The sequence below is a fragment of the Puntigrus tetrazona genome, chromosome 11, assembly GCF_018831695.1.
Source record: "Puntigrus tetrazona isolate hp1 chromosome 11, ASM1883169v1, whole genome shotgun sequence".
In the NCBI taxonomy this organism is placed as follows: domain Eukaryota; kingdom Metazoa; phylum Chordata; class Actinopteri; order Cypriniformes; family Cyprinidae; genus Puntigrus; species Puntigrus tetrazona.
Genome location: NC_056709.1, coordinates 22,811,329 through 22,824,155, shown reverse-complemented (window position 1 = coordinate 22,824,155; position 12,827 = coordinate 22,811,329). Strand labels below are relative to the sequence as shown.

The window sequence follows — 12,827 nt, the reverse complement described above, 5'->3', positions numbered from 1 at the left end:
GTGGAGCTTGTGCGCTCTGCGGCAGTGCTGGCCTACCCTGCGCCGGAGAGACGTCTGCCAGCCAGTGCACAGCTGCAACACAGCAACAGGCTTTCTCCAATCATACGCACACACAGTTTAATTCACCCATCGAAACATGTGTGTTCCCTAGCAGTATGATCATTTTGATTGGTTTCCCTGCTTCCAGATGTTACTAATAATAGTGCCATAATGATCTAGTTTTTCCTTTATTGAAAATGTGGAGTTGATTTTATTTGAATCAATAGTTAGGCCATAGTAAAAGCCTGTTTTTATTTAAAGCCTGTGGATGTGAGGTCTTACCCAATTAGTAGGAACTCTGTTTCATGCATCCTAGAAGTACAGTTATATCTTTTCTCCTAAAAACTGAAAGTTTATAGCACTATTTTTGATAAGTCGGCACAAAATTGCAAAGCCAGTTCACTTGGTGACCATCTAGGCAACATTTGCAGGCAGTTTTTTTCTGTGTAGCATATGTTAAATATAACAGTAATCATAAAATATGTATATATATATATATATACATAGTTTAATTAAGGATTTTTAAACAAATTTGTATTACATAAGCAATATTAAATTGATTTCTTATCTTTAGTTTAGTTAACTTCATCATCAGCGTTAATTAAAAGGGCTTATGTAATGTGTTTCTGATAAAATATATAAAATATTTTTTAAATAATTCTACTTCTTTTTCTTATATATTATAATTATAACTGCAAAATATAAAAATAATGATTGCTTCATAACAATTGTAAAATTACAATCTTAAGTCCTAAGTCTTAATTTCTTCACTTGGAAGAGCTGAGATCTTATTTTGGAAATTATTATGCAAGTGAAAAATGCAGTGAAATGCTGTGATCGCATCTGTCCACAAAAATGATGATTATGCAGATGTGAAAATAAAGCAGAACTGTCACATTTTGTATTCCAAAATGGATGTTAAACAGCACATATGGTGAGCTGCTCACGTGTAAATAAGCACGGTGCTGCTCTTCATTCTGAAACACACACTGCATTTAATGGTTTGCTAAAGCAATGGTACAAAAGCCAGTAGATGTTGTTTTGAGTATACAAATCTTTATGGTTCATTATGAAAGATTAGTTCCCTTTCAAGTTGGTCTTTTGACAGTTGCCTTGCAACAGCCAATGACGTTCAAGCGCCAACCTGATTGGTGGGCTCCTGATACAGCTCTTCAGTATAGCTACCCCCAGTCTTAAAACGTGGCCTGCTTCATATAAGCCCAAAACACACAGTCTTGCTGTTTCTACCACTTTTTTTCAAAATGTTTCCTCAGACTACCCCAGCCCCCAGCTATGGTACTGAACTTGTGGCGGTAATCCCAGCATGTGCTTGTTACTATGAATTTGGAAATGTGTTTGTTACGATCAGTTTAAGTAACATCAAATCAGAAATAAATCTGACTAGTAATGGTAGCATTATGCTTCATGCTAAAATCATGCAAAAAACTGAATGGTATTGTTCAGTTGGGTCCATCTAATGTGTAGTTCAGATCTCATCTAAAAGGAGTCCAGCTCTTTACTGAAAGTCTGCACTTTAATTTCTACAGCCGCCATATTGAGCGTTTCAATTCTCCCATAAATTTTTACACGAGTGCTCCATCTTTTTTTCCTATAATGTCTCTGCCTGTGCTCACAGGGACTTCCTAGTGGACTAGATGACATGTCAGACAGAGAGGATCACGGTCACAGGTCAGGAAGTGAGAGCAGCACCTACAGCTCCCTGAAGAAGAAAAAGAAGAAGCCCAAAGAGAAGAAGGAGAGGAAAACCAAACAGCGGAAGAAAGACGATGATGAGGACGATGATGATGACGATGATGGAAACTTAAAGGTTCCCACTTAGAAATGTTATATTATGCTCTATTAGCCAAGGGAATGAATGAACAGCAATTTCTCATGTGACACCAGGAGCCAAAGTCCTCCAGTCAGCTGATGCAAGAGTGGGGTCTTGAAGATGTGCAGTACGCCTTTTCAGAGGACGACTATAAAACCATCACCAACTACAAAGCCTTCAGCCAGTTTCTTAGGTAGGATTCCAGTATTCCTTCTACACGGACATTCTGTTGCCCTGATGTCAAGATGTCTTGTTCTATTTAAAATTGTTCCTTCTGGCAAATGCTAATGCCTGTATGGCGTAATGACATTATGATGACAGGTTTTCTAATAACAGGCATTGAAACAAGATGTACTGTCAGACTCACACCGTGCATGTCTACTGTAACCAGCATAATATTTGACAGACCCTTTTAGTATATACTTCCGATTTCTGATTCATAGCACCTGAGAACATTCAATACTTGAGGTAAAATCACCACAGTACATGACCTCTCGTAGCTATAGCTTTAAAATTGGTTACAAATCTCTTTTTTGTGTGTGGTTAGGCCTCTCATTGCCAAGAAGAACCCCAAGATCCCCATGTCAAAAATGATGACGGTGCTTGGAGCAAAGTGGAGAGAGTTCAGTGCGAACAACCCTTTCAAAGGCACCTCTGCAACTGCTGTAGCGGCTGCCGTAGCTGCTGCCGTGGAAACTGTCAATGTGGCTCCACCCATCTGTATTAGAAGTATCCAACAGATCTCACCATCTGGGCCAATCAAAAAAGCCAAAACCAAAGAGGGAAAGGGTAACGTAATCTTCTTTTTGTTGATGTTATATAGCGGTTTATATCTAGGATCGGATTTCCAAAGCAGTCAGTGGAGGTTTTTTTACATTGTTTACATACTGCATGCAACATGATTAATGATTGGCTGTTGGCAGTTCTCTATTCAAATGTGTTTGGTTTTTCACTCCCACGACTGCTTCAGTGTAATTTGCGAACTTCAAAGTGTGGAATTTTATCCAAGTTGATGTTTAATACTGTAGGAAATATTTTAACATCAAAATAATTTATACTTTTATAAATATTTTATGCTTGCTTTAATTGTGCATATGTAAGTTACAAAGGTTTGTAAACGTAGAATGTGTTCAGAATGCGTGTCTGGAGAAAGGAGTATTGTTCTCAGATCTCACAAAAAACGTTTGTTTTGTTTATCTCATCTGGACTTGCACTGCAGGGCCTGGTGCTAAAAAAAAAAGTAAGCCAGTGAAAGAAACAAAAAAGAAAGGGAAACCGAAGAAGTCCAAATCAAAAGCAGGCCAGGGTGGAAAAAGAAAAAAAGGCTCTTCGGTGAGAACACACTTTCACTGAAATCTTTCTCAGGATTAAAGTGTATCCCATGGAAAGATGCCCCATAGTTTTTCAATTGAGAGAAAATCTGAGATTTTTTTTTTTCACTTTTCCACTTCCCAGAACAATTCGTGGATCGTTTGTACAGATATACTTCCCCGTTGTTCTTGTTCCACCCAGTTTTATTGGGTTCTTACTGAAGTTGTTTTCCAAGTTGTGACCTTTTCATTTTTGATGAAGACTTATTGTGCCTTTTGAATGAACTGTCTTATTACTCAGAGCGAGGAGGATTTCCTGGATGACTTTTCAGACTTTGATGACATCAGCATTCACAGTGCCTCTGTACTCTCAGACACTTCAGCGGCACCCAAAAAGAAATCAGCCCGCCGAGGACGAAAAAAAAGAAAAAGTGAATATACTACTATTATCATCATTATGTTATTGCACTCCTTTCGCAACAGTGTTGATTGTAATATTTTGAACTATTATAGGTTCAATTAATATTTTAATTAAATGTTATTATAGCCATTACTGCTGTCTTCAGTGTCACATGATCCTTCGTAAACGATGTGTGACGATTGGCTATCACAGTTGAAAACAGCTGTGCTGCTTAATATTTTTGTGTCAACCCTGGTACATTCTTTCAAGGATTTCTTGATATACAGAAAGTTCAAAAGAACAAAATATATTGAATATGAATATGCTAAACGAAAGTACTTTTAGAGATGCTGATTATTTGAATTGCAGTAATGTAAGTTCAGATGAAAGAATCACAAAATGACAGAAGGGTTGTCGTATTGAAATATTATTAAAATTGTTAAATGTTTTGTATTGAAATTGCACAGCAATTCTGTTCAGTAAACCATTTACGTTTCTCTTTAAACTCCATTGTTAATGTAGGAGAGGATGGAGACGGCTACGAGACAGACCATCAAGATTACTGCGAGGTCTGTCAGCAGGGAGGAGAGATCATTCTATGTGACACCTGTCCCAGAGCATATCACCTGGTGTGTCTGGATCCAGAACTGGAGAAAGCCCCTGAGGGCAAATGGAGCTGCCCCCACTGTGTGAGGAAATCCCACCTTGCTTCACCACAAGCAATATACTTGCAAAGAAAACACATCCTAGTATATTCAAGACCACAAAACATGTGCTATGCAGACTGACAGTTTACTGCCTCGTCTCTCAGGAAAAAGAAGGCATTCAGTGGGAGGCCAAAGATGACGAAGAGGAGGAAGACGAGGTTGCTGGTGAGGAGGAAGATGACCACATGGAGTTCTGCAGAGTGTGTAAGGACGGAGGAGAGCTGCTGTGCTGTGACACCTGCCCTTCCTCCTACCACATCCACTGTCTCAACCCACCACTTCCTGAAATTCCCAATGGAGAATGGCTGTGTCCACGATGCATGGTGAGAAACGTCTGCATGGTTCGGTCCTGTTAAAATCACTCTTTTTTAATGCTCATTAAGGATCTATTATTAACTATTATTATATTTACATATTTATATATATTTACATATTATTTTCATTGATGACAAAGATGAACTTTCAACAGCTCTAGTCTTCTAGTCTAGTCTAGCCTTCAGAAATCATTCTAATATGCCAATTTAGTGCTTTTTTATTATTATCACAAAAACAGTTATGCTGCTTACTGTTTTTAAGAGAACTATGATACATTTTATATATGGATTCTTTCATAAATAGTATTTAGATCATTTTAATGCAGTTTTATTGAAAAGCATTTTCATGACATTTTAAACTATTAAAGGCCACATAAAGGCATGAATTGTTTTGAAAATTGTGCACATTGAAATTTTTTTTTTTCTAGTGTCCCCCGTTAAAAGGGAAAGTCCAGAAGATTCTGCACTGGGCGTGGAGCGATCCTCCTCTACCACCTGAGGTTCCTCTTGGACGAGATGGAGAGAAGGTAGACGGTTTGGCCAAAGTGCCGCTGAAGGGTCGTCCAGAGAGGCAGCTGTTTGTGAAATGGGCTGGGCTGTCTTACTGGCACTGCTCCTGGGTCAGCGAACTACAGGTGGGATTCCCACATTACCTCTGCAGAGCCAGCTTCGTTAAATCATTAAATCATGCGTGCTTTTTTGGCTTGTTCTTTTATCTCTGATCTTTTTCTTTCCCTTGATGCAGTTGGAGCTATATCACACAGTAATGTACCGTAACTATCAGCGTAAAAACGACATGGACGAACCGCCACCATACGACTATGGCTCTGGGGAAGAGGAACTTAACAGCGAGAAGAGGAGGAGCAAAGACCCCCAGTATGCAGCCATGGAGGAACGATTCTACCGTTACGGCATCAAGCCGGAGTGGATGATCATTCACCGGATCCTCAACCACAGGTACAATGGACCACAGACAAGTGCTAATATGATACTTTCATGTTAGTTTCATGCATAAAATTAGGATATTATTATATGCTTTAAGACTGTGTTGTGTAAATTTAAGTTTTGATAAGGATGGCGATGTACACTACCTGATTAAGTGGAGAGATTTGCCATACGATCAGTGCACCTGGGAGACTGATGACTTTGACATCCCAGATTGTGACAGCTTTAAACAAGCCTACTGGGATCACAGGTAAACCACCTCACTTAAGTTTCGAGTTGTTTTAAATGAGCACAAACACACACGCAGAGCTTTCCATGAAGATGGTATTAAATACTGTAGGGCCTGAAGCACTCATAAATGGTTTTTTAAATGGTCAGTAAAAATGTTATTCAGCAGCTTCAGAAATTCAAGCTAAATATTTTATTATTGATTTCATATGAGGCCTGCAGTTTTTACAGTCCTTACAGTCCTAAGCTCCATTTTAACAACAGACAATAATATATATACATATATGTATATACATTCAATCTTAATTCATGTTAATGTAGTTAACTAATGAACCTTATTGTAAAGTGTCATAGCATTTGCACAGTATTATGTGCAATATTGTAATAATAATAATAAAAGTTATTTCAGTGTTTATAATTAGATAAAACATTTAAAATGACATTACACATGTATTATACTTTTTATGCTAGGTTCATGCTAACATTCTAATAGTTCTCAAAGTATTAATGTCAAAGAGAAAAATACTTGTTTCTATAATGAAGAAATGGGACAAAGTGTGTGAAAAGTGCCATACGCTAACTGACTGTGATTTTACCAGGGATCAGGTGCTTGGAGAAAGCCATCACCCCCTGCTGTTCAGAAAGGGAAAGCGACTCAAAGAGGAAGGAAAGAGGAGAGAACCTCCACCGGACACTCCAATTGTGGATGTCAGTGCAATTGCTGCATTCTTAATGAATATATGGCAGAATGGGTTTTTTTTTGCTTTGTGATTTTACACTTTTTTTAGTTATATTTTTGTTTCAATTCTCTCTTACTTATGTTCCATTGCTCGCAGCCTACCATCAAGTTTGAACAGCAGCAGTGGTACATTGATGACACGGGGGGAACTTTGCACCCATACCAACTGGAAGGCCTGAACTGGTTGCGATTCTCTTGGGCCCAAGGAACCGACACAATCTTGGCTGATGAAATGGGGCTTGGCAAGACTGTGCAGACTATAGTGTTCCTGTACTCACTCTACAAAGAGGTCTGGATGCCAATTGAACTTTCTTTCAAATGCATTTGAGAGAAGAAGGGAACAAAGTGTAACAGAGTTGCTTGTTTTAGGGTCACTCCAAAGGGCCGTTTTTGGTCAGTGCGCCGCTCTCCACCATCATCAACTGGGAGAGAGAGTTTGAGATGTGGGCTCCGGATTTCTATGTTGTGACTTACACGGGGGACAAAGACAGCAGGGCTGTCATACGTGAGAATGAATTTACCTTTGAGGATGGCACCGTCAAATCAGGACGCAAGGTTTTCCGCATGAAGGTGAGCCTGATGCTTTATTCTGTCCAATTTAAAACCAAAGCTGATTTATGTCATTTTTTTAACTGATATCTGATTGCATATTTCAGCATTCAAACTATTTAAAAAGTGTCCTAATCTTTGAAAGGTTTCATTCAGAGGTGCGTTGTTTTTGATCAGAGTTTTTCATCACAGAAGGACACACCGATCAAGTTTCATGTCCTGTTGACGTCATATGAACTCATCACCATTGATCAGGCAATACTTGGCTCCATTGCCTGGGCCTGTTTGGTTGTGGATGAAGCCCACCGCTTGAAGAATAACCAGTCAAAGGTACAATTCTTTCAATTAAAGATTTATGACATCATCATATTAATAATAACAACCATGAAATATAAAATAAAAACAAACATTATAATTATAATATACAGTGTATACACACACACACACACACACACACATATGCTTTTTTGTTATTGCTTTTATATATGTTTCCCTGGACCACAAAACCAGTCAAATAAGAACAGGTATATTTGTAGCAATAACCAATACTACATTGCATGGAACAAAATATGGATTTTTCTTTTATAGAAAATATCAATAGGATATTAAGTCACGATCATATTCTTTGAAGATATTTTGAAGATATTTCCTGCTGTAAATGTATCAAAACTTAATTTCTGATTAATATGCATGGCTAACAACTTAATTTGGAAAACATATACATATATATATATATGTGTGTGTGTGTGTGTGTATGTATGTATGTATATGTTGTCTATATATATATGTTATATGTTGACAAGTACATTGTTCAAAATAATAACTTTTTTTCTAAACTGATGGAAATATTAGGAAAATTTAAAAATGTATTTAGTGAAAAAAACAAATCTTGTTTATTATTTTCAGTTATCAGTTATATTGTGAATCACAGATTTTATTATTTGCTCAGACATTTTACCCAACTTTATATTGTAATATTACTATGTATATAACAGAAATCTCTTGGTTACTTCGTAGATTATAATCAATAAATCAATGCTCAGTTTTTCAGAATTCTGAATGGCTACAAAATCTACTATAAGCTGCTCCTGACAGGAACCCCTTTGCAGAACAATCTCGAAGAGCTTTTTCACCTGCTCAACTTTCTCACCCCGGAGCGCTTCAAGTAAGATTGCAGACTGCATGATTCACCTGGTGATTCATACTGTAGATCCGCTCATAGAATAATGATCCCCCGCAGAGCGATCAGGACTGAGATTGGAACATGTTTTTCATATGATTCGATGGAAGTGAAATATCTCCCCTTATATCCAAATGAAAATGTTGTTGTGCGCAGTAACCTGGAGGGCTTTCTGGAGGAATTTGCGGACATCTCGAAAGAGGACCAGATTAAGAAACTACACGACCTGTTGGGGCCGCACATGCTCAGGAGACTGAAGGCAGACGTGTTTAAGAACATGCCAGCAAAAACTGAGCTGATAGTGCGAGTAGAGCTCAGCCCCATGCAGAAGTCAGTCTTCAACGCTCTGTTCCTAATGCTAAATTATTGAACGTGCATCAATTTATTATCACTCAGTATCATATTTCATGCTCTCCCATGCAAGTTCTTTTTTTTTCTCTCACAGGAAATACTACAAGTTCATTTTAACACGGAACTTTGAGGCATTGAATTCTAAGGGAGGAGGGAACCAGGTGTCTCTTCTTAACATCATGATGGACTTGAAGAAATGCTGCAACCATCCCTACCTGTTTCCAGTGGCTGCAGTGGTGAGGAGGGGAGGGGAGGGGAGAGGAGGAAAACATATGGAGGCCCACAGTTTATATCACTGCAGTGGTTTATTGTTAGCACACGTAATGGCAATACATTTTCTGTTTTATAAGAGCTATTTAAAGACTTTTGTTCAGGAGTGTATTGTTTCTTACGTCTGCTTCGAATTGGATGCATAACACTGGCCTTATCTTACATTCTCGTGTTCAAGGACAAAAAGTTCTATCATTTTAAAGTTGTTAACTCTTAGAAACATTGCCTGCGTACTATTAATAATGTTTGCTAAGTCAAGCACCACTTTTAATGTCGCTTATACTTGGACTTAAGGACTTTTCAAACTTATAATTACCCCGAATAAAAAGCCATATCTAGGTACCAAAATATCATATCAGAGTATCACATTTTCTTATACTGATCAAAAGGGACAGTTTAGATTTACATTTCGAAATTATGTTTATTTAGACCTTCTATTCTTCAAAGAATCCTATTTACCAAATTGATAAAAATAAGCACCAGATAAACATATTAAAACGATTTCTGAAAGACACTGAAGACTGGAGTATTATCTGGATAATAAAAATTATTATCAGGAGTAAATTATATTACAAAAAATATTATTGAAAGAGAAAACTGTCATTTTGAATTGCGTTATTATTTTACAATATTACTGTGTGTCCTGCATTTTTGATCAAATAAATGCAGCCTTGGTGAGTATCATCAAAATAATTTGAAACCCCAAAACTTTTGAACGTTTTATATATCTATAAAACAATTTGCGTATTCAGTTAACATTTGTCAAGTCTTTAGTACGTTTTAATAGTACGTTTTATGTATGCAGGAAGCTCCAGTCTTACCCAATGGTTCATATGATGGCAACCTCCTGGTGAAATCCTCAGGAAAACTCACCCTGCTTCAAAAGATGCTCAAAAAACTGAAAGATGAAGGGCACAGAGTTCTCATCTTCTCTCAGGTACAGTCTGTGGTACTTATTTCCTCTTTTAGAGCTTAATACCCAGTGAGTAACCAAAAACACCCTTAAATACTTGGCGTTCTTGCCTTTATTTCAGTGGAAGATTAATTAGATGGAAAACTGTGAATAGAAAATAACAGCAGAGCTCATTCATCTTTTAAATGGAGTTGACAAATGAAAAGGCGGGGCCTATGTTTATCTCCCTTTATTGTTTAGTCCTTAGATTCTTTTCCCTCCCATTTTAAATTGCCTGTGGAATCACCGCATCCATTAATTTGATGAATGGCACAGGTAAAGGGAGGATGTCTCGGCGAGACATTTTGTCATTCTTTTATTTCCCGAGCGCTTGATAATAAACATACATATTAATGTTATGGCGAGTTGTATTTTTAAGTCCTTTAAGCTTGATTAAAGAGGTTTCTGTACCTTCTTGCTGTTTTATTTCACATAGATGGAATTAAGTACGAGGTGGCAAGCTGAGTTTGCTTAACATTTTGCTTAACGTTGCCATTTGTCCCTTTTTGTTTGTATCTCATTCTGCTCGGTTGATCCCTCTCTCAGATGACAAAGATGCTAGATCTGCTAGAGGACTTCCTGGAGTTTGAGGGGTATAAATATGAGCGTATTGATGGTGGCATTACGGGGGGACTGCGACAGGAGGCCATCGATCGCTTTAACGGTGAGGAGGCCAGCAGTGACGCTGCAGCGATGTCTGTGTGTGTGTGTGGGGGAGTAGTGGATGCTAAAGCTTGTATACTGTGTGTCTGTCACCCTGTGTGCAGCACCCGGCGCTCAGCAGTTCTGTTTTCTGCTGTCTACACGTGCTGGAGGATTGGGTATCAATCTGGCAACCGCAGACACAGTGATCATATATGACTCTGACTGGAACCCACACAATGATATTCAGGTAATTCAAGCAGCAGTGCTGGGGAAGCTTTTTTCATTTATTTTATACAATGTATAGTTCAAATCTATTAACGTTTTGGAGTAGTTCAGCCGAAAATGAAATTACCCCATCATTTATGAAGTACGCTGCATTCGTTCTTATAGTGAAATCCTCTGACATTTTTTTTAAACTTCACGCTAATTAGTTTACCGGCGTTTAGCATTGCTCTATCCTCATTCGTCTTTTTTTCTTCTGAGCTTACGTTATGAATGCAGCTTACGTCATACTTCGAGTCAGAGGTCAGCCAAGTAGCTAGAACTCCAACTGTGTTCATCTGAAAGAAGAAAGTTATATACACCTAGGATATCTTGGGGGTAATTTTCAGTTTTTGGGTAAAATAATTCTTTAACATATCGCCCGAGACCTACTGATATAAAAATTATAATTGCATTTAGAATGCTACTACTACTACTATACTATACTTCTTAATATCAAGCTTAAAATGTGTTTTAATGGCATTACTGATGAGGGCTGTATAATGTCTGTATTTAAAATGCAATATATTTAAAGTGTACCTAAAGTATACTTGCAGTGGTGCCACTATAGCGTACTTTAGTGTATCCTTAGCACTACTTCCACACAATTAAAGATTAAACAAAATTAGTCGTCCTAGTTTAACAGACTTTAGGTATATGAAGTGCAATTGCAGGATCCTAAGTACATAATAAATAATTTCAAATCCATTTTAGTGTATTTGTTTTTCTCTAGGGTGAAGTTGTTTAAAGTAAATTATGCATGTATTTCTGTATGATACATTGTGTTATTGATAGACATTACAAACTACAAGGCTCTCTGCTATTTAATCATTGATTGAATCATTGATTTCTTGCTGTGTTCTTCTTTCACGTTCTTTCAATCGTCCCTGTTTTTTGTCTTTGCAGGCATTTAGCAGGGCACATCGTATCGGGCAAAATAAAAAGGTGATGATCTACCGTTTTGTAACTCGGGCATCGGTAGAGGAGCGTATTACCCAGGTAGCCAAGCGAAAGATGATGCTAACCCATCTGGTGGTGCGTCCCGGCTTGGGCTCTAAGACGGGCTCCATGTCGAAACAGGAACTAGACGATATCCTTAAGTTCGGCACTGAGGAGCTTTTTAAAGATGATGTGGAAGCCGCCAGAGCGATGGGTGAGCCGATGTGGTTTAAGATAAACTTTTTGACACTTCGTGGATTCCAGTAGTTCATGTTCGAAATCTCTTCAGCAGGAGATAATAAAGAAGGAGAGGAGGGCAGTGTGATCCACTACGACGATAACGCCATTTCCAAACTGCTGGACCGTAGCCAGGATGCCACCGAAGACACAGAGATCCAGAACATGAATGAGTACCTGAGCTCATTCAAGGTTGCTCAGTATGTTGTGAGAGAGGAGGATGGAGAGGTGAGATCTTCGTGCCCTTTTCTATTAAACAGGGGATCAAAGATGAATGCTAGTCAGTCCTTTGAAAATGAATACCTTAGACTACCTTTTCTTTCATTCTTCTGTGCTCAGTTGTGCAAGCTTCAGCTTTTTCACAAAAGCTTCTTGGATTGTTGTTGTTAATGGATTTAGTATTATGTGAAGGGCCAGCAGTGCTGTGGCTTTGTTCAGGCATGCAGTCCGATTTTTTTGACATATGCAACTCGCTTTGTATAGTCTGAAAAGACAAAAACACATCCAGTGCTACGTTTAACCCCTTTGATTATTTGTTTAATTTTTTTCCCAGTTTTTTGTAAATTAATGCATTAAATTAATTTTTACAGAAGATTTATATTTAAAATAAATGGTGCAAATCAGCATATTAGAATGAAATAAGTTAAATGTGTAAATGTAATCACAGGAATAAATATATAAAAATGTTCATAATATTTTAGAATTTCACAAACATTTAAAGATGTGGTCGCATTTCATGTGTTAATGCTTCGTAAAAATTTTTTTATTCATTTGTTGTTGCCTCATACTATTAGATACGCTGTTATTTGTAAATGCTACTGCTTATGTTAGCTTCTAATATATGGTTTTATTCTGATTAAAGCTTTATTACAGTAAAATACACGATCGCTTTGTGCACCCCTACATTTGATGGCATGAAAACAGCTCTTC

At 37.7% G+C, this 12,827-nt stretch overlaps 1 protein-coding gene across 6 annotated transcripts in view; it reads left to right on the top strand.

Annotated features, from left to right (window-relative positions):
* chd5 (chromodomain helicase DNA binding protein 5) overlaps positions 1-12,827 on the top strand; it is a 33,940-nt gene that overhangs the window by 8,976 nt on the left and 12,137 nt on the right. For 2 of the 6 annotated variants that reach the window (XM_043252710.1, XM_043252708.1), the window contains exons 3-24: positions 1,676-1,867; positions 1,945-2,063; positions 2,418-2,659; positions 3,090-3,202; positions 3,482-3,611; positions 4,103-4,269; positions 4,392-4,610; positions 5,030-5,236; positions 5,347-5,558; positions 5,665-5,796; positions 6,374-6,482; positions 6,611-6,802; positions 6,883-7,083; positions 7,255-7,392; positions 8,106-8,227; positions 8,399-8,572; positions 8,688-8,829; positions 9,669-9,800; positions 10,362-10,479; positions 10,583-10,707; positions 11,628-11,874; positions 11,953-12,125. In XM_043252710.1, coding sequence (XP_043108645.1) covers positions 1,676-1,867; positions 1,945-2,063; positions 2,418-2,659; positions 3,090-3,202; positions 3,482-3,611; positions 4,103-4,269; positions 4,392-4,610; positions 5,030-5,236; positions 5,347-5,558; positions 5,665-5,796; positions 6,374-6,482; positions 6,611-6,802; positions 6,883-7,083; positions 7,255-7,392; positions 8,106-8,227; positions 8,399-8,572; positions 8,688-8,829; positions 9,669-9,800; positions 10,362-10,479; positions 10,583-10,707; positions 11,628-11,874; positions 11,953-12,125 — 3,606 coding nt within the window. Of the gene's footprint in view, positions 1-1,675; positions 1,868-1,944; positions 2,064-2,417; positions 2,660-3,089; positions 3,203-3,481; positions 3,612-4,102; positions 4,270-4,391; positions 4,611-5,029; positions 5,237-5,346; positions 5,559-5,664; positions 5,797-6,373; positions 6,483-6,610; positions 6,803-6,882; positions 7,084-7,239; positions 7,393-8,105; positions 8,228-8,398; positions 8,573-8,687; positions 8,830-9,668; positions 9,801-10,361; positions 10,480-10,582; positions 10,708-11,627; positions 11,875-11,949; positions 12,126-12,827 lie in introns of all 6 variants that reach the window. The other 4 variants (XM_043252709.1, XM_043252707.1, XM_043252706.1 and 1 more) reach the window with 4 other exon arrangements.